At 44.3% G+C, this 21149-nt stretch overlaps 1 protein-coding gene across 1 annotated transcript in view; it reads right to left on the reverse strand.

Annotated features, from left to right (window-relative positions):
- Window positions 1-20345, reverse strand: part of LOC142964321 (tetratricopeptide repeat protein 28-like) — a 110078-nt gene extending 89733 nt beyond the window's left edge. Inside the window, exon 1 of the mRNA XM_076104591.1 lies at window positions 19617-20345. Coding sequence (XP_075960706.1) covers window positions 19617-19643 — 27 coding nt within the window. The 5' untranslated portion in view covers window positions 19644-20345. The remainder of the gene's footprint in view (window positions 1-19616) is intronic.
- Between the last annotated feature and the right edge of the window lie 804 nt (window positions 20346-21149).

A 21149-nucleotide genomic window follows, 5' to 3' on the forward strand; every position in this document is an offset into this window, starting at 1 on the left:
GGATGCTAGGAGATTAGCTGTGCTTAAACAGAGCAGATACTTGTACTAATAAATATGCTGCAGAGTTGTTGTTGGCTAATCGCACACATCCTGGGGATTAGCATATATATATATATACACTTGTGTTAGGGTAACTCCAACCAGCCAACGCAGTAGACACAGTGAGGAGAAAACGGAGTCACAGAGAGAGGATGCACTGTCACCACGAAAGAAGAAAAAAAGAAAATCATCTCTGCTGATAAGGATCCAGCAAACCAGGAGGGAATGAACCACAATGCAGTGTGGCCCTCAAATATAGGCCAATATAAGTGTGTGTAAGTGCACATGTGCATTTGATGTGTGCATTATATGTTCACATCTTTGTGTGTGTGTGTGTGTGTCTCAGAGAGAGTGAGAGTATAGTCGGTGTCGAGCGCCTGACTTTGCGTATCTCACGCATGCTGGATGAGTTCTTTCCCCATAATCTCATTTAAACTCCTTTCACACACCATAATTCAATTCTCTCTTCTAGACAATGACCATGTCATCTTAATCTGGCAGGTAGATTATACAGCATCCCACACAAGACTGCTAATGCTGAGGAAACTGCTCGGGCTATTGTAAGCTCCTTCAAGGTTGGATGGGCTGCTATAGATTGCTTTAGAGGATTGCTTCTGCCACTCATGTTTTCCACCGCTGGTTTCTCGCCTTTAATCTGAAGAAGTCTTTTCCTTCTTTTCACCGTTCGGGAATCCTGCTCATGTTTTCTGTGGGTTTGATTGGTTAAACTTCAACAACCCCAATGACATGCTGCTCTGAATACTTTACTCTGCTCATCTATTTCTTTACATGCGATGTAGCTTCTGAATATTCATTAGCTCCCTCCAACAAGAGCCACCAGTGAGTGGGCCTCTCATCACAGGAAGCAACATTACACAGTCCCACTGACCAAAAGGCAGACCTAGCCTCTTGCAGGTGTTAAGGCGGGGGGGGGGGGGGGGGGGGGGAGCTGCTGGAGATAGAGCTGGCAGAGCTCGTATCTAGTTTACGAGCTACTGCTCCCACGAGATGTAAGTGGGTAATTGAGCCAAAACAAGCTAATAATCTGTATTTCTACAAATCCTGCTCGATAGTGAATCCGATATAATTAGAATTTTAAATTACTGTCAGTAATCAGCTAGAACGTTGAGATGAAATGGAGTGGCAGGTGTGAGCCCACTGGTTGTCTGGCTGTGAGGACCTAATGCCGCCGGCATCAAGTCCCCCCGGCCTGCTCAATCGGATTATAGCTAAACCATCCAGCCATAACAGGGCCTATAAGGCCTCCTTCATACCTTAACCACTTATCCCGCCTTGATCCACCCAGCAAGGTTCCCTAAACACTGGGCACAACATCCCCGTGTGTCTTGGGTGTTTGGTGTGTGTGTGTGTGTGTGCAGTTGCAAGTGTGATCACAGAAAAATATAGCCAATTTAGTGGTGCATCGAGATTCAATTTGAGAAATTTAAAGATTATAATTGTATATATAAACCAATCAGTCATGTGGCTACATTAGCACATTAACAAGCAGCACTTGAGTGAATCTGCTTCTGCCACCCAGTCCTGTCTGTTGCTGACCACAGTAAATGCCCGGCGCCGCAGAATCACAGAAACATGAATGAACTGTGATGCAAGACAATGTTACAATGTGAGAGGCACGAAAGGATTCTGGACCAGTCCAGCTAATGAAAAGCAGAATGAAGAAGAATGGTTGAAAAAAAGAAAAAAGAAAAAGTTACCAGCGCAAACAATCAACCGCACTATGAAAATGGCATTACAGTCCAACCACAAACCTCTGGAATACTGTAACGACTAGACAGTCATGAAATTTTTCTTATTTTGTGTGAGACCACAACGAGTCACTATAAATCATTAGTTTAGCCTCCACACAGTTCTAAAGCTGGTTTTTTCCTATCAATACATGAAAGCCACATCTGCTCTATGGTCATCAGATACTTTGGCTGTTTTGACAGTTACAGTATTGAGAGCCACTCAATAGCTCGAATTGGAGTGATTTGTTGAGCTATAATTTCAAAAAGGTGTGGCCAACAAATACAAGGACCAGCCAACTACCATCAGGGCAGAAGCAGCGACTGCTAAAGCATATGCCAATCTGTGATCCAAGCATCTACGTACATCATGTGGCATTACTGAGCTCAGGCTGTGATCACATCGGTAGAGTCCGCTTTCATCCTTTGAGCGTTTGTCTCCTCAGAAGTAGATTTGACTGTGGAACAGAAGGTTCCTCCTGCCTCCAGGCTGTTCCTGTGAAGGTCTTCTCCTCCTCTGATCAATCCCCCCGTGATCAAGTCAGACATGCTTTTCACTTGCTTTAGTCTTCCTCTGTTGACCAGAGGCAATGCTGCCCAGCTGGACTAAGTTTGCCTCCCTTCTCTTTATCTTCGCGGATGCAGACTGCAGTTGTCTTGAGTGACACACAATTGGATTGTGCTCACCATGTGGATGTGTGCGCTAGGGAAAGGGACTGGATGTACACTACATCATAACCTCAGAGGAATGCATCGTGTCTCTCTGCAGAATACGTCTGTGTGTGCATGTCTCCATTGTGAGCTTCTCAGAACAATGCAGCCAGTGTGAGCCAGCACTGTAAAGGGGTCTGTGGTGCGACCAGGTGTCTGCCGAGTCGATCCCAGGGTTCCTGTGTCAAGAAATGCTTCGGATATCCTAACACCTCACACTGCTTCCAAGTAAGGAGGATATGGTAGCCGTGTACAAAGTAGCGTACTGATTACATTTATATCAATACACTTGAGATTATTTTTGATTACAACATTGCCATTTCATATTAAAGCTCAGTGAATATATTATTGTGCATTTTGCGTTCGGTTGCCAATGCTAGAAAGTCAAATAGTGTAACGCTGTTATCTCAAAATGAAGGCACTTGATCTACCAAGCAGCCAAAAAACAAAAAATGGATCTGAATAAATTTCACATTCATGTATTTATAAACCGAACGGTGTCTGTCAGCAGCCACTATAAAGAATTATCAGCAACCCAGAAAATACTGCTGCTTTGCCCGTCTTTTCCACTTTGAGTCGGGACAAAGATGTCAGGTAAATGGATCATGCCGTTTGGTGCGCGAGCGGCTCTTTGATTTTAAGATATTAATCCAAGCCTGTCTTTGTACTTGTGCCTCGCTGCTTTTTCCAGATGGAAACTGAAATAAACTCAATCTCTTTCCTTTGGAGGACTTTTACTGGAGTCGGAAGCACTATTTTAGTTAATGTATACTCCATTGCTCAGTGCTCTGAAAATTGGCAGCCTTTGCAGTCTCCATCAAGTTAAACTAAGAAATACATGGCTCACAGTTTAGCAGATATATATAAATTAGGTCTGTATGCCAACCCGAGTTTTATCCTCGTCTAGTGTCCCTTATATTCAAAAAGACAAAGCAAAGGTTCTCATACAGAGGCAGGGGTGAGCTGTATTGAGAGGAAACAGGGCTGTGTTAAGAGGGACATGGCTAAATATAACCTCCCCCTCTCACCTCCCATTCTGGGTCTGCCACCAGTTTTACTCTCCGAGGTCCCAGTTGCACCCGAGTCATAACCAAATAGACAGCTGGCAGTCAGTTATGTTCCCACACTTCCCACAGCGAGCAGGGTCCCTCAGCACCTCGCAATGTCAAATGCACCATTCAGACACCCCTAAATATTTAATCAGGACAAGTAGAAGCCAATCTTCTACATCCACTAGCATTAAACATTTAATACCCGCCTGACATGATATCTAGTCAACCGAGACTTAGTCAAGACACGCGTGTAATGGAGAGCTGCAAAGACTTGTTCTCTTCCTGGTTAAATCACACAAAGACAAATCCCACAGTAAAAAAAAAAAAAAAAAGAAGAAAAACACAAGCGTAGGTTAGCGTCAAAGAAAAACCCGCACACACAGGCACACTCAAAACACACACACGCAAACCGGCATAGGTATATTTCTATAGCACATATATCAACTGTGAGAGGTGAAGCAGGGAGGAGGCTTGTGAATCCCATCAGTCATGGCTTTAGACTGAGGTTAAAAGCGGGACAGGGCAGCCACCGTCAGCGCAAACAAACCAACCAAGGACAGAGAGGAAGGGCTGAGGGCAATATGCTGTATAACATCACAAACACACACAAGGGCAGGCTCTGTTAGGAAACGGTTACGTTACAGTTGTTGATACAACAGACCACAAGGTGTTAGTCCTGCAATTAAATGAAAACGCCACCTTTTTTACACATCAAAGTCTGTTGACGGGTCTTGGGGAAAGCTGTCGCATATGTGATACAAGTTGTACTTTGCTGCATTACAGTAAAGGGGACATTTCTGTTGCTACAGCAGCATTTATGGTACAGGCAGAGCAATAGAAAACAGAGTAAAAAATATTAAATTAAAAAAAATGCAAATATATAAATGCACAATATATACAATAAAAATAACAGAGTAAAAAATATTAAATATAAAAATGCACAATATATACAATGAAATCGAATAATATTAAACAGTGTAACAGTGTTAGAGTGAATATAGAAACCATGAAACCATGAAAAGACAACACTTATGTCCCAAATCTAAGGCGATATCAACATATCTAGATATTGCAGAGCCCCTTCTTGAGGCAATCGCTAACATTTTGTGGAGCTCCTTATGGTGCCAGAAATGGCTTTATACAACTGCAGCCCTTTGCTGCATGTCATCCTCTCTCTCTCTCTCTCTCTCTCTCTCTCTCTCTCCTGTCATTCTACAGCGCTAAAAAAGGCAAATAAAAGACCGAACAAAATAACCATGAACCGGTACATGAAACTAAAAAGTGTTGTTCTGCAATGAGGCATCTGTCAGGAACTTGCTGAATATATTCAGTGCAAATCGTGGCCTCTAATTGTGCAAATGAACAACTAGTTGCTGCTCTACAAATGTCAGTATCTGGATGAAGATGGTGTGTGTGGTCCAAGTCGATAGTATCATATTGTGCAAACACACTCATACATTATATACTATACATACAAACACAAACACACACACACAGATGCAGATACTGGAGGTGACCCAGCGCAGTGACAGGGTGGGACGTGACTTGATTAAGAATGGTGAGGTAAGAGTGATAAAGTACCATCTAAATCCACCCACATCCTGTGACCCTGCAATAAGTCAAACACCAACGACAGCTACACACACCATAAATAATGTTGTCTGATGTCAGGGTGGAGCAGCATTTTGCTCCGGTTTAGATTCATTCTTTGACTAAATGTAGGACTAAAAGTGGAAAACTTTGCTTTCGGGAAAACAAACACAAAGCACCCATATAGCCCACATAACAACTAATAAGATTCTAAAGGCGGCTAAATCTAACTTTCTGTTCTCTATCTTCACACTCTCTGGGGCCACAGACACAGATGCAAACACAAATAGCGCACACACTGAAATCTTGTGATAATTCATGCAATCACACCCAAACACTTGAACGCATCATGTGGGGTTAATAGAGCAGGTGTTCACTGCGGAGCTCTCGCTGCACTCTTGGCTTCTCAGCCAATATTCTGGGCTAATTTGAATAAAAAAAAATCTGCAAACATTTGCTGGACTATTCAGGCCAATGTTCAATCTGCTGCTCTTTGACACTGTGCCACCGTGCATCTCATTTACATTCCTGAAGCCAGCATTGCAGCGTCATGTGGTGGGACTGAGAGAGGAAGGAGGAATGAGGAAAAGGAAAGAGGGAGTGATGTGTTTTTTATGTGTGCGAGAAGAAAATGCTTCAGCTTGAAAAATAATGTGACTTACACGCACAAATGTGTCAGCAGAATATCATCGAGGTCAAGGTAGAAAATAGAATTCTGTTGCTCTTTTTAAACAAACCGGCACAGGTGCGAGAAAGGTAAAAGTAGAAGAAAGCACAGATATGTGACAGGGACATAATGGTGTGGAAAATATATGAAATTGTAGGGAAGGTCTTGAGATTAGGGTAAACAGTCACTGCAGGCACTGGCATTGTTAAGACTCTCTTTCTCTGTATATAAATACGAGAATATATATAAAAATGAGGGAGAGAGAGAGAGAGATTCATATATATCTCTAACTTCTAAATTGAAACAGAAACAGAAACAGCAGGATGAAGTCTTTTGGAAAAATAATAAATGAGGAAAGAGGATGGAGGCAGGAAAACATGCTCCCATGATGATACACCGCTTGCTTTTATGCATAGCAAGAGTTTCCACTCAATTTCCTCCTCTTATTTCGGCACCATTCCGAAGATAATATCTGTCTCGGTCTCTTTCTCTGTTCCAAAGGCATGATGAGGGTTGCATAAAATTAGCTGCTTGACAAGGGGAACGTGTCCAGAGGCAACACGGAGGACCTTGTTTCCAAAGAGTCTCGACACACTCTGCTCAACCCCCCATATGTCCCCGAGTAACAACACACAAGATCAGATAGAGAAGGGAGAGGGGCCCGTTTAAAATAGCACTCCACAGACACTCTTCTGAAGATTTTAACTAGCAGCAAAAAAATTCAGAGCGTAAAAGTAGGAACTCAGCGTAGACATTTTCTACATGTTTGGCTTTTACCACCCAAAAGGTATATGTGGTGTGAGTGGATGTTGTTGTGTTGTGTATTACAGCCAAAAGGAAACAGAAGCTCTTGTTAAAAATGAAAAAATAAATATAAAAACACGGGTGGAACTGTCATCTAACACCCTTCATGCACTGCAAACAGACAGGTCGGAGCCTTAAATGCTTCATCTACTCTCTGGTATCCCAGTCCAATTACAACTCGTCCCACCAAGCCCCTTTTTTCCCCACACTCTCACGGGCTGTCAGATTCTGATATGGAAGGGCATTGCAATATTGAAGGTCGGTCAGTCTGCGCACTTAACCTCATTTCCCATCACTCTGCTCTGCTTCTCCCAGAAGAGCCTTTTGATTGGTGTCCATTTGAAAAGCGGGCTTTGGGTTTGACGGGAGGGGTACGGGGAGGGTAGGGGGTGATCAGAGCAGCCTCGGCGTACGGCCTGAGAAAGGAGCTTTTTTTGGAGCACGACTCCTGACTGCAGTCAGTTATAATGGTTTTCAATTAACCAAGGGAAAAGACTGAGTACTAATCTGTGCTCGCACAGGAGAACCAGCCATGCAATATTCATGTACACAAACTACTGAAAGCCCAGATTAGCCTACATATTTACATGGGGTCGGCGCTGTGTCGTCCACACATTAAGGAGTCTGTTACCAAGCGGAGAGAAAGTGAAAGAAGAAAAGGGGATGATGGTACATTGGGAAATGTAATCAGACAGAAAAGAGATAGTGAAGAGTAGAAAGGAGATCAAGAGAGAACGAAATCAAGGAGAAAAAAAAATGAGGTCAACGGGACACTGGGAAGACCTTGAAGGAAAAGGAAATGGGATCAGGAGATAAAGATGTGAGGAAAAGAAAGAGGAGGTGCGACTCCTCAAAAGAGATTAAGAATCATCTGCATTTTGCCTTTTCATCCGCTTTCGCCGTAATCATCTCTCTAAAGGCAGACACCAGCCCCCCCCCACTCTAAATTGACACCAACCTGAATGAGTGATCTTGACAAATTGGACTGCTTGAGAAAAGTGGGTGCCCCTTTGACTGAGGAGAGGAGCAGCAGACGGTGGGAAGTCTACGGCAGGACAAAGATATAACTGTAATTGGCTGCTATACTCTACTTCCTTCCCCTAATCTCCTACCATGGAGAGTGGCGACTGGGGAAAATGGGACAGCGAGCACGAACAGATTGCCTCGGCAGCAAAAAATGCTCCGCAACCACAAATTTCAATAATGTCTCAAATGTTATGTACATGCATCGGAACAATATGGGAAATTCATCCCTAATCCTTAGTAGGTCACAGAAGACTTAAAAGACTTCAAAGCTGGATTAATGTGTGACTGGACATACCAATTCCACACTGGGTAACTTCTTACCAAGCATTAACATTGTATGTCAAACAAGAGGCTAATCGTGGGTTTAGTCTGAAAATATCCTTTGACCTTTTGTAGAGGTCTCAGAATTAATTTTATGCTCCACAGATATCTAATTTTATGCTTTTATGGACTTACACATTTGCAGAATAATGGAAATGTCCTGTTATTTTTCTTCACTGAGACAAGCACTGAGCCTGGTGTGCTGCTGTTAACCGACTGCTTCGGTTTTATTTCATGACCAGTATATCGGATGTGTGTGTACATACGCTGATGAGCTTACACTGCAACAGAAAGGACCAAAGTTCTGGCTGATTCGAGAAAAACTCTGGTTCTTTTGTTTCAAGGACCCAGGGATACTAATGAATTCACAGTTCTGCCAATGTGCTGGGCTAGCAGCTTCTCCCCCTCACTCTTCTCTACCTGCTTCAACTTTTGGAAAAATGAAATGTGAGAAATGGGGCAATTTACAGCTAAAGGCTGTTTCTTCCTAAGAGGCACCGACATAAAGATGGAGTACAGAGGATATGCAGAGGTAGATGGGGAGAGATGAGGGGTTTGAATTTAGACAAAGAGACAAACGGAAGAGAAAGATGTGAGACAGGAAAGCAAGACGTTGGCATTAATAGGAGTGTCATCTGAGGGTAGACAGAACTGCTTGAATTGCATTTTGGGCCTTTAACTTCTCTTGTACAAAGAAACTGGAGACGAAGAGCAGCTCTTGATCTTTCCAATCAGCTACCATGACAAGAGCTGCTCAGATATTCAACAAGCAGAAACAAAAGAGGATGTCAGCATGAAGTAGTTCGCAACACTCGGAGAAGTTTGAAAGATGTAAAGAAGTTCGGAAGAAGCAGGCAGAACAAAGGCGGTGGAAGTAAGGACGACGGAAGCGAATGGGATAGGTCCGCCGCCATCTGTTTCTAATCATGTCTGGGGTCCACACTGCAGCTGAAATACTCTGTAGCCCACCATTTCCCAGGGTAGTGCCATAGCGCTGTTACAATATCTAATCCTCAATGCTCTCGTTGCAATTAATGTTCAAGTAGTCATGTGTGTGAATTGTTGGCTACAGACAGCAACATAACATGTGGAGGTGTTAGCCGTCGGCGTTTTTATTCCCAATTAATTAAATGGTGAGACGCTGACAGGATCTTTGACAGACACGGTGTCAGTTTCACGCCGCTCGGTGGAATAAACGAAGCACCGACGGAGACAAAGCTTTCTGATTGCTCTGACATCACATCTGTTAACTCCTCAGCACAGCTTTGAGAGGATGAGGCCAGGAGGTGAAGGAGGAGGTGGGGGGGGGGGGGGGGGCTGGGGAGGAGTATCATTTCTTGCCTGTATCCCCCCTCCCTTCCTCTCGGGACCGGTTACGGTTTCATTTGATAGGAATTGGAAAACCACCGTCTGTAATTAGATTACAAATAGATAGATGAAATGAGAAAAACTTCTTAGGTAATTAACTCAAACCATATTCTAATCAGGTTTCATAACTCCCCCTCCTCTTAGCAACCTCCCATCTGAATCCTCTCACAAACCCCCCCGGGACTCTCCATTGCACAAGCCAAGAAGAGACGGGCACTCAAACAAGATCATTTGACGCTAATTTACCAAACAGGGAAGCACTCAAAGACGCTCCTTTGATTGAGACAACTAAGCATGTGCATCAATAGCTGATGAGAAAACGGAAGTAACAGAATGCGCACTGAATGAAAAGGTAGAAAAAACGGCTTTCTGTGTCATGTTGTTTAGTGTACGTCTCCCGTGATGAGCAGTTCCCATGCGAGGGTGACAGTTCCCGTCATCGCAGGAAACAAGGGCAGGGAATAAAATGAGTCTCTCTTTATGGGAATGAGGACAAGTGGCTGTGATAACAGTCAGAGAGGTGTCTCAGAAGGAGTGTCGCCCGCCACATTCACATCTACATTATCTGTCAACCTGCCAGTCCATCTGTCTGTTTGCCAAACAGCGCTCAGAAGACTGACAAACTCCATTTACAAAGGCATCACGCGTCTCACGCACTGTGCAATGAGGGAATAGCGGCACGCTGATCAGCAATTTTGCCATTGTTCAACATTTTTCATCAGTTTCTAATTATTACTCCTGTAGTAGAACTAAAGAATTCCAAAGTATTTCATCAAAGCTGTCTCGCCAGCAGTCATCAGGCTGACAGCTCAATGACGAAGCCATTACATTTGTCTCTCACTTTGATTACAAATCCATTTCAAATGTCAAGTCAATTTTTGTTTTCCCAGAACAAAACACAGACTCAGCTGAAACAAGAAGAGCAAAAAAACACTATTATTCTATAACCGGGCCTCTTCTGTTTTTGATAAACAAAGTCATTGTGCGTCTTACAAGGCCGGGCGATGAAACAAGCTTGAAAATGTTCAGATCAAATCTTCCACAATAACACGGATACATTTATGAGACTCATTTTTGATATTACATATTTCGTTATTTTTACCGGTTGCCGTGCGATGCAGGTCTCCAGCTGACGGACCTGACGCTGAGGTGCGTTCGCGACGTGGAGGTGCAGAAGTTCCCTGGCAATCGATGTGATGGTAATCACTGCAGTTAACGTGTTCATTATTTAATCTAATTTATTCAGTGTTCCATGTAAAGCTATGTTGGTTCTGTTGAATGTTTGTCACCAATTTCATTGACATTTCATATATTATAAACTATAATTAACCTTCTTTAGGGTTCTGTCCAATGGAGCATAATCTTAAGACTGTAAATTGAGAATGTATCATTATTATTAAACGTAAAAACCTATCGCAAAAACATTGCATCTAAGCAGATATTTCTATTGATTAAATGTGATATATACACGATTGGGAACATTGCTATTGCTTCTCAACGGCTCTCAACAACTGAGCTCAGTACAAACTATAAAAACGTACCGACGGAGCCAACAGTGTTTACCTGAGGGGGAACCGGAGGGTTGGTGCTACTAACGGTTGTGTCAACATTTTGATTCGAAGTGGAAAATTGATCGAAATAAGCTTTTGAATTCAACCTTGGAAGTCAAAAAAAGCATGATATGTGAGTCTCCCAGTATTGTTTTTCCTCAACTCTGCCAACTTGCGTGCTTCCAATGGGGGGAAAAACCCAACACTTGAAAGACAACACAGCGTAGCTTACCGGGAGCCTGGAGACCACGGCTGCTGCCGGAGTCAGAGATGACCGAGAAACCACAGAACTGGAAAGTTCTCCCTCTTCCCTGAAGTCACCAGTGTGTCAACAATTCATCTTTCCTGTGAGTTACGCAGAGAAGGAACGCCTCAATGGGAGAAAAACTACAGTTTGTAGGCTGTGGTAGATTTAGAGACTGCAGCAACCAGTGGATAGCTTTTTACGATAAAGCATGTGGGCACCGACAGGGTGCATTCAGGTGCATCTCTGCTCAGGTAGATATTACTCCACCATATATTTAAATAGCAAATAGTTGTTTCCGTATATTGCAAATTTAAGGCCTTAAATTTGCAATATACGCTGGGATTCAAAGCACCCCGGCGTATATTGCACATTTAAGGCCTTGAACCATGTAATTTCATCAAATGCTGATTCACAGCAACAGGCACAAACCAACTTATTAAATTAGATTTCTAACATAGTGCCAAAGAGACACACTTGAAAACACCAGCTGGCACCCGGCATTGTCAACAGATTTGCAGCGAACAGGATTTTACCAGATCAAAATTGTTCCTTTGAGACCAAGAGCACATTGGCACATGGACGACTGCTTTAATTTCTAAACACCTGCTCACTCTCTACTTAGACCACAACATACAACCAGTGGAGAGCTTTTCCTACCCTCCAACAAACAATCCTGGTCTGCCATTTCACTGAGCGTGGTACCATAGCCAACCGGTCTCCCCTGGGTGTACCCATGTATGTGTGTGTGTGTGTGTGTGTGTGTGTGAATCAGAAGAGCCACCATCGCAGCAGCCTGCACCTGCTCTGCCTGAGGCCGTCCTCTGTTAGCTAGAAGCAGCAGCACAATGCAGAGATGGGGGGGGGGGGTGAGGGGATGGAGTGTTAGAAAGCTGGGGGAAATAGATCTTCTGGCGTAAATGTCAACAGCCTATAGTGCATTTGAGGACCTAATATGTATTCATATATGAGTATATGAGTTTTAAGCTCATAGCGGTTGAGCTTGTGTGCACGGCAACGCAATAAATAATACAACGTCCGAGTTGTCTGGAAGAAAATAAAAGCCCAATGCTTTCCAGGTACAAAGTTTGTGTGCAAGTTCAGCAGTGCAGCCTAAAGGGGACCTGCTGAAGGCAGGCAGCTGAGCCTGTTTGAAGGCTTCGGCTGCTGGTCAGAGCCCGATGGACACATGCAGTCGTGTTCACTCACTGACAGACTCGGGCATGGATAATTTCACATGTCCAAATGCCAGCCAGCATGACTGTGTTACAACAATGTCCCCAGGGCACTGTTGTAAAACTGTGCACTACCCAGCAGCAACAAACGAGAAGCATTCCGTGTCTGTACAGTATAATATATCCATTCATTATACCACAAGGCTCAGCAGTTTGAGTCAGCACCTCAGCACCTGAGCTGTACCTTAGCTTTATCCAGACCTAATGGGGCAGCTGAACTATACTATTCTGACAAAGACACTACTGCAGCATTATGCCCGGAAAGTAGTCCATCAGTTGCAGCCTTCTCTGCAACTGAAAAACACAACATTGTTCAGGAAGACGCAGAGGAGGAGGCTAACACATACTCCTAAATATAAATTTGGAGGGTAATTTCACACCTGAAGCGTTACACCAACTGTTGTGTGCCAAGTTTCGGTCTTTTGTTCCAGTGAGTGATTATGTATCTTTTTTTTTTTACAGCCCTCATTCAAGCAGCTGGACCGATGCATATACCAGTTTTTGTAGCAGAAAACAGTAGCAGTCACAGCACTATACATGTTCAGCATAATTTCATCATGCAGAACACCCAGACAGGTGGCGAAGGCGGCAAACACATTTTACATGGCTATAAAAAGGCAGGCATTACTTCAAATAATGTAATACCACACCATAGACGTTGTGTAGCGTCTGGCCGGCCCCTGAAGGAGTGTTCAGCCCCGTACAGTATATTTAAACAGTTAAGAAGCCGCTGATGCTTGAGATTTCACAGTGGTAACTGGAGCACTCTCTAGACTGCTGAACAATACATGCTCTAATGTGGCCTCTGACCCCAGTCACAGGAATATAGATCAGGCGCTAGGGCTGGAGGCTGCAAGAAGGAAGGAAAGGGTACAGTATTTTAGTAGCCCATCTCTGATGGATGATAATATTGTGCAGTTGTCATAAATCATGTCCCATCTGACGCAAGGATATCGCTCACTTGTCGAGCCAAACATTTTCCAAGAGACAAAAAGAGGGCATTTTAAAACGCACAAACACACACACACACACACACACGCAGCACATGAGACAAACAAGTTGACGCATATATTCACGGACACACAAAGAAATCTTTTTTCCCTACACAGCTAATTTAAAGGAAGGTGGCAATGCAACTTGCTGGAGCCAGAGGGGCGCGGTACACATTAAGGTTCAAGTCACATCCACAAATCTAGTCTGCAGAGAGTGGCAGAAGCAAACAACCCAAACACTTTCAGGTGTAAGACGCAGACAAATGCAGGAACACGCACAACAGGAGGAAACATTGTTGGGATGCACACAGAGGGGGCAGAGAGCAGCCACAGTGAGGGGGCAACGGCAGCATTATACCGTACGTAGCTATGGCTCTATTAGACTGTAACAGAACCCCTAGTTAAATATATAAACTCTATGAGGCATGAGATCATTTGCAACAGGGAAGCATGGGGGGGTTGACCATGGAGGCTTGTTCTATAGTCCTCATTACTGAATTTATCCCAGTGTGCCTGTCAGTCACCACCTGTCTGTCTGCCTTGTTAAGGGCGCTGGAATCGTGAATCTCCCTTGGGAGACGAGCCCACGGAGTGTAAGGAAGAGCTCCTTGCCCACATATCTTAGCGACTATAAACATATGCCTGACATAAGTATCCCAATATAAGCCTCGTATAAATGACTCCAAACTTACGAGAGGGAACAGCAGCTAAACCCAGCCCTGAGAGACGGAGGGGGAAAGGGCTCAGCGGGTCGTGCTTGGCATCATTTCTCTTTCCTTCCTGCAGGATTTTACAGCCAGCAGTAAAAAAAAAAAAAAAAAACTCTCGAAGCTACCCCCTCACCACATTCAGCATGGCAGGAAAAGTAAGGAGAGGCAGGGACAGATAGACCAGAGCGACGGTGAGGGGAACTAAAACAATCTGCTTTGGGCTTGGTTGTTTCTGTGACCCCTGGAGAAACACTCTGCTGAGGCAGTTTGTGTGTGTGTGTGTGTGTGTGTCTGCTACTCCGTTTGACTGCAAAAACATTGCACAGCACCTACTGCTTTTCTGAAGGGGGACGGAGAGGCTCGACTAATCTCGTTTGATTCTCTCTTGCACTGTGCCATTTATACAAGTGGGCAGTGGTCATGACGATTCAGGGGTTAATTGACTCTGTTTTTCAAGGTCAGCAATCGTCAATAATATACTCGAGACCTAGATACTGACCACTCAATTGCCAGACCAGGCCGTCAATCCAAGGAATGGAATGTCCAGTCCTGGCTACATGAAGCCTACGGCTAAGCCACGGACACACTCCTGGAAAATTGAGCCTTCAAAGAAGGGCTTATGAATCCCATCTCTGACAATAGAAGGGATGGAATTAGTGGGATTTAGGGGCGTCAGCAAGAGGCAGGGTGGTATTAGTGGTGCTCTTCACACATTTCTATCCAGGCTGGATCACAGGCCCTCTTTGGAACACACTAGCAGCAAACGTCTGTCACAACATACAGCACTGTGTTGGATGGAGACAGCTGCAGGGCCTGAAGACTAAGCGGATACTATGCCCGGCCCGCTGGAACCAGCCCAGTGTAGAGTTATAAAGGAATGTGGGAACTGAGGTTTTGGCAGCTGTACTCTGATGAATGTTGTGAAACAGAGGAAAGTATGCATGTTTTTCAGGCCACATATTGAAGGGATGCGTCTCGAGTGCCATTGACAGCCCTTATTCAAAACGTGTTTTAGCCAGCTTATGTCTGAAACACTGGCTCTCAGTATTTGCAAGACTGAGTACATAATACAGAAGCTTAACCAATGAAAAGAATGAAAAGAATAGAGCTTAAGTCCTGCAGAGGACTGTTCCACCTCATAGAACAAAGAAATGTGTTCCTATTGATGTGGTCCATCAAGTCAGGTCCGCTTTATTCCCTGTGGAGGCGCCCAGAGGCAGGCACCTCCTGAGCCCTGAGAGCAGCTGACCGCACCCCTGGAACAATGACCTCAATAAACTGGAACATAGCTCCATTTGCTCGAACAGAAGCACTGGGGGGGTAAAGGAAAGCTGTAGCAAAATCAGAAATGGGTGCTCTGAGGCTTGGAGGAAATCATTACAAATGGACCATTCTATAGATAAATCAATCTTTGCATTTACCACTTGCTATCCAAAAATCCATCTCCACACTCACAGTGGCATGTGCAGGTCCCAGGAATGAGGATTAATGAGAGCAGGATGGCCCAGTCACCATTGTCTCTATTGTTTCTCCTGTTGTATTTTGACAGTGGACTCCCAAGAGTCTTATGGGGCATATACCTGCAGCTTGCGTGGCCTGCAGACCACTGCGTCACATTAACACTAAGAAAGGCCTTGCATTCCAGGAAGCTCTTCCTTCTGTCCTCCATCTCTGTCCAGCTCTCCCAATGGGAGGGGGTGGACTGGGATTAACAGAGCGAGTACAGCTCATAAATTTCCACTGTATTGCTGAGTCGCTGTTCCCCACGCAACCCCCTCCTTTACCTGGACCAATCCCCCGTCCCCACTGCTATCGTTTCACGCCCCAGGAGGATAGGCCAGGGGGCTGGCCACGCAGCCGCATCCCGTTCCACTCGGCACGCTGGGCCGTAAATACTGCGCAGCATCAGGAACAGCAGGTACTATCACTCCCTATCATTAATTATCCCTGCTGCCTCACTCTAGGGCCCCTCACTCCTAAACTCCAAATCTCCTGCACCATCTTATTCTCTAGTCTCCAACCCTTTCCCATTTTCTCGAATTCCAACCATCTCAAATTCTATCAATGTCTACGGCTCTACAGCAAATCTCCTCAATATCCACCAATTTATCTCCTTATTTCCTACAATCCTACAATCTAGTCATCATTCATTTGTTCCCCGATGTATCTCAATCTGTGTCCAGCACTCAGCACTCTCCCAAGTGATTCCTTCCCCCACTGACAGCCTCACCCCCCGCTTTCTTCTCTACTCAGATGTGTCTTCTAGCGCTTCTCTTCACATTCTGATGGGTTTTCCCCTGCTGTAAATGTATTCCAAAACTGCCGGGCTGCTGCCAGCCAGGAGACGTCACAGGGACTGATGGCGCGCTGGAGGGAGAGATAGCCCTTTCCCCCTACCGGAGAGCTCATAAATAATACCGAATCAAAGAGGAAAAGCAGCATGAGAAACTCCCCAAAGTGAAAAGCCAATGAACATGGTCAGGGATGTAAAAGTGCGCCTGCTGATGGTAAAAGTCCAAGCTTCCCGTGAGCCTAGCCACAGAAACACGAGCAGGGCATCCTGTCGCTCTCAGGTGACAAGACCTAATGTCAACTGTGTGGAACCCACAGGAACATCTGGCACAACCACAAAAACAAACAGTCGCTTCCTTCTGACTTGGTCACACTGCCACAGGGCATGATGTCAACTGTAAATGCACTGCCTGGCTTTGTAATACGAGACCACCCATCATATGAACAGGTTGTGAGCAATTCTGCTCAAGAAAACATTGGCTGATGATGAATTAAAAACACATCTGGCAGCAAAAAATAAAAAGGAGCATGGAATGTTTTTCAGCTGTTGCAAAAGAAATTCATGGACAAGGAAAAAACAGTCAAACTCAATGTCCCATACAGACAGGTATAAGTCAAACACATAATTAATATCCAAACCACTTTGGACTTGTGTGCCCACTTGAAAGCACCCAGTGTCTTAAAAACCAATCCCAAAGGTTCTTTATTCTCTAAACGTAAACTGGTGGCTTTCATTGCTTTCAGTGCACTTCAGGCACGCTGCCATCTCTTACCTGACTCAATGAGTTAGCTTTCCCTCAGGATAGGTGCTAGCCACATTACCTTCCTCTAATGCAACCCGACCACAGACGACTGCAGTGGCAGCGGCTGCACACCCACCCTACCCCACTCGTGCTTTCAGCCATGTTAGCATTCCTCAGCCTCACAAACACAAAACAGTGTCTCTTTACTTTAGAAGGAAAATGGCTTCATGTGCATTGTTGCGCTTGGCTTTCAAAAAAAGCTCACCCTTCAGAAAACATTGATTATCGCAGGCCAGACACAGTCTAATCTAACCTTTATCAGGGCGCTATGGCAGCCTTTAGTCATATGTCTCCACATTTGAACATTGTGTAATAGACACACTCTCTGAATCGACTCAGGTGGTCAGAGCAACTCCACCAAAATCACAGTATAAAAAAAAGTTAATCACAGAAATCCCCTGATAAAAATAAGACGTTCCTCTCTTTCTCTCTCCAGAACCGATAAGCTATCTAGCGGCAACATTACAGGAACGGCTGCTCTCTTCTCTCCAACATCACAGATGTGGTATTGTGACTCATTAGTGTAATCCATTACGACGATGTGGACAGGACACTCAGCCTGAATCAATTTGATGCTCCTACACTTTCTATTGATTCCCATCAAACAAGTGGAGTGAAGAGACAGATTGAAAAGCAGATAAACAAGAAGCCAGCACTTTTAAAAGAGAGCGTTGTATTCTACAGAAATCACTTGCTTTACCATGTGGAGCACAATAGCTGTTTTTATTCCAGTGCCCTGGCTGCTACGTTCAATATCTAAGTCAGAGGACATCACAGGCAATAAACCAGAGGCCAGGGTGAAGGGATAATGCCACACACACACACACACACACACACAAACAAACTCACATAAAAAACACTTTGTGGATGGCAAGTACTCTAAAATACTGTGCACTGCTCTCTAAGTGCTTGTGTTCATATGTATGCATCTAGCATCCAACAGGTTAATTAATCAGCATCACACAAAACTGAGTTACCATTTCCCTCCTTGATGAGCGTGCTCTGGTGTACCTTAGGAAAAAAGATCTTTGATGAAAAGAGAATCTACACATGAAGGGCAGTGTTGCTTTTAGGATTGTTTATTAAGCTTGAGCAGATATGACTGCAGTGTGGCGGGAATACATTCCCGCAGTGAGGAGAGGCTTTTAGTCCTCACGAGGGGGTCTCATGGATGGTTCTGGCAGATACACTGCACAGCTGTAGAAATCATTAGGGCATGCTCACAGCTTTTATTTTCTCTGTTGATGATTCAACATTAAAAAGCTCGGTTTTGGATTACTTGCTTTCATCTCGTCTTTCAGGATGAGGTCATCCACATTAATGACACAAAAAAATGATTTAAGCAAAGAGATGGCGAGCTACTCGGCTCATACACACGGAAGTAGGTTTCAGCTCCTACCAGTGCCAGTAGTCGTGGTTCTACTACTTCTGGTACTGGTAACCAGTGAGCTGTTTAATGGGAGGTTATAAAGACACATCATCATCATCATCATCATCATGTCTCAGCTGAGAAGGCAGAAATATCAGGGTCGAAAGGAAAAAAAATCCGGCACATTTTTTAGCTGCTATATAACAAAGTCTTTTGGGAGAAGTTTCGAATGATGCAAAACAGTTGATGGAGGAAAGATTCTTTCATTTTTCTTTCTTTTCACACCAGTGTAAAGCCCACTTCTGCAAAGGAAGGCTGCTTCTTGTAAGACAAGTGCCCCCTGCTGGTAAAAATCCAAACCATAGACATCTTAGTGCAACCCTTCTTTTATAGACCCCAGATGATTTTCAGATATTTTCCATGTTGTAATACTCCAAGGCTACCAAAAATGGGGCAATAAGAGAATGCAATGTGAATGTGTCTAAGAAAATGATTCCTCTGCCAGAATCCTCTCAAAGATGTAGAGAGGTGTCAGTTCATTCTGAAACTTTTAGGTGCAAATCTTGCTGAGGTGCATTGTTCCACCGTCTATATTCAATTGTCAAAATATTGTTTTCTATTCCCGAGCCACAACTCCAGATATTCACTACAGGATACATGAATCACTAACGTCTTGATTAGTCCAGAATAAAAGTGTGTGTCTGTCTGATGTTGTTAAGAGGTGCAGAACAAACAAAACACAGATCAGAGTATAAAACATTAACAAAGCAACACATGTTATTCCCCTGGATGAGCACTATTAATATGCTGGTATGTACTAGGTTATATACAGTGCAGTGCACAACAGCTGACTGCTGTCTCTCTTAAATCATTTAAACGGAGTGGGAGAGACAATGTAAACTTGCTTTTCGTTATAAAGTATTCTTTGGTTACAGTTCAGCTGATCTGGTTAGTGCTATCTACAGGTCCTTTCATTTATAGTAAAGGAATAGTAAGAGCAGCAGTCTGTGACCGAGCCCAATCGTTCCAACTTGTGCTCCAGAGAAATAACGTTATGTATCGCCATAATTGGAAGAAAATATTAGCCCGACTCACCTTCTTCCGGGGCTGCCATTTCATCATATTTGTAAACCAAAATGGAACAGCATTAAGATATTATATGAGAATGGAATGTAGAGTCAAAGAAATCCAGAGCCCAAGTCATGCTGCCTCCCGACTTCCCTCAATTTTGCAGCAGATTTTCTCCAAGAAGCGATGCATGGTGTTGTGCGAGTCTCAGCTTTGCGGCAATTTTGAGAGGAGACAGCACAGTCAACACAAATCATACACGGGTTAAATCCATAGTTGGGCTTGGAGAATAAATCAGAGACACATGGTGTCGACTGACAATGTTTTGGGGGGGGGGGGAAGGTTCTTGTGCGTAAATCCAAAGTATGAGTCCGTTACGAACGCACTCCTTCCTCACTCGGCACGCAGGATCGGCGCCTCCAGGACCAATCCGGGGCTGTGTGTTAGGAAACAATTATTCTTCAACTTTTTTTCAAGACGAAGTCGTCCTTGTAAGTAGGCTACACCATTAGTCCAGCGTGCCACGGGGAGACTATGTCCAATCTGTTCTCGTCGATCCAGAGGAAACGACAGGAAGACGGAATGTGTGCCGAAACGCAGAAATATTAATCACAGTGGTCGAATCCCGTTTTCCAGGGGTCGAAAACGCACTTTTTGGAAGTATTTGTTGAGAAACAGTCCAACGGAGCCCCGGCGGAGACAGCGCGACAAGCGGGGAGCTTACTTTCAGGGGGAGGAGGAGGTTACAAGCACCAAAAAAAAAAAGATCCCTGGAATTTCAGCGAGGAGCTGGAAGGATATCCTGATTCCAGCAACAAACTGGACTACAGCTATCAGATGACTTCCTTCCCTGCGCTCCTCCAGCTTTGCCGTTACCAGGTCTGGAGCGCTGGAGCCGAGCAGGCAGAAGGCAGCAGGGTCATAGCGCCGCCGAATAGTGCGTTTTACAGTTACGCGCTGAGCTGACGCTGCCGTCCAGACAGGAGGCAGGCTGTGGTTTTGGTGTGTTGCTCAAGGACACATTTCCAGGAACCGAACCTCTGACAGTCTCTCCAGCCACATGCTACCCTGTTGTGGCAGTCCAGTACGCTGTGTATACACGGCACTGACCTATGTTTTGGGGATTTGCGGGTGGAACGTCCTCGCGTGTGTGGGTCAAAACTAAATTTGGTCACAAAGAAAATGTTGTCAGTATACGTTACATATAACTGTGTTTTTAACCGAATTTATATTACCACAACGCATTGTTTAGCAGGACCTACAATAAAGCCATCCAAAGGCTGTTGAAACATCATGAAACCTTAACTAACAGCCCATATGTCCATCCATTACATTGCAAACCTGTCCAACACAAAAACAAAGGGGGACGAGGTGCATCTGCTCAGCAGGTTTACATAAACCCTGCAATGCTACACAAGCTCATCGCAGTTTAAACTTGTGTTAATGAGCTAATGGGATTCAAATAACATCACACTCCACTAACTTGCTGTCTTGATCTCTATCAGTATAGAGGCTGCCCTCTTTGATTATTTTTGTGGGAATGGTAGATTGAGTTCTTGA

The sequence above is a fragment of the Anarhichas minor genome, unplaced genomic scaffold (assembly GCF_050575085.1).
Source record: "Anarhichas minor isolate MPS153535 unplaced genomic scaffold, ASM5057508v1 ptg000030l, whole genome shotgun sequence".
Classification (NCBI taxonomy): Eukaryota; Metazoa; Chordata; class Actinopteri; order Perciformes; family Anarhichadidae; genus Anarhichas; species Anarhichas minor.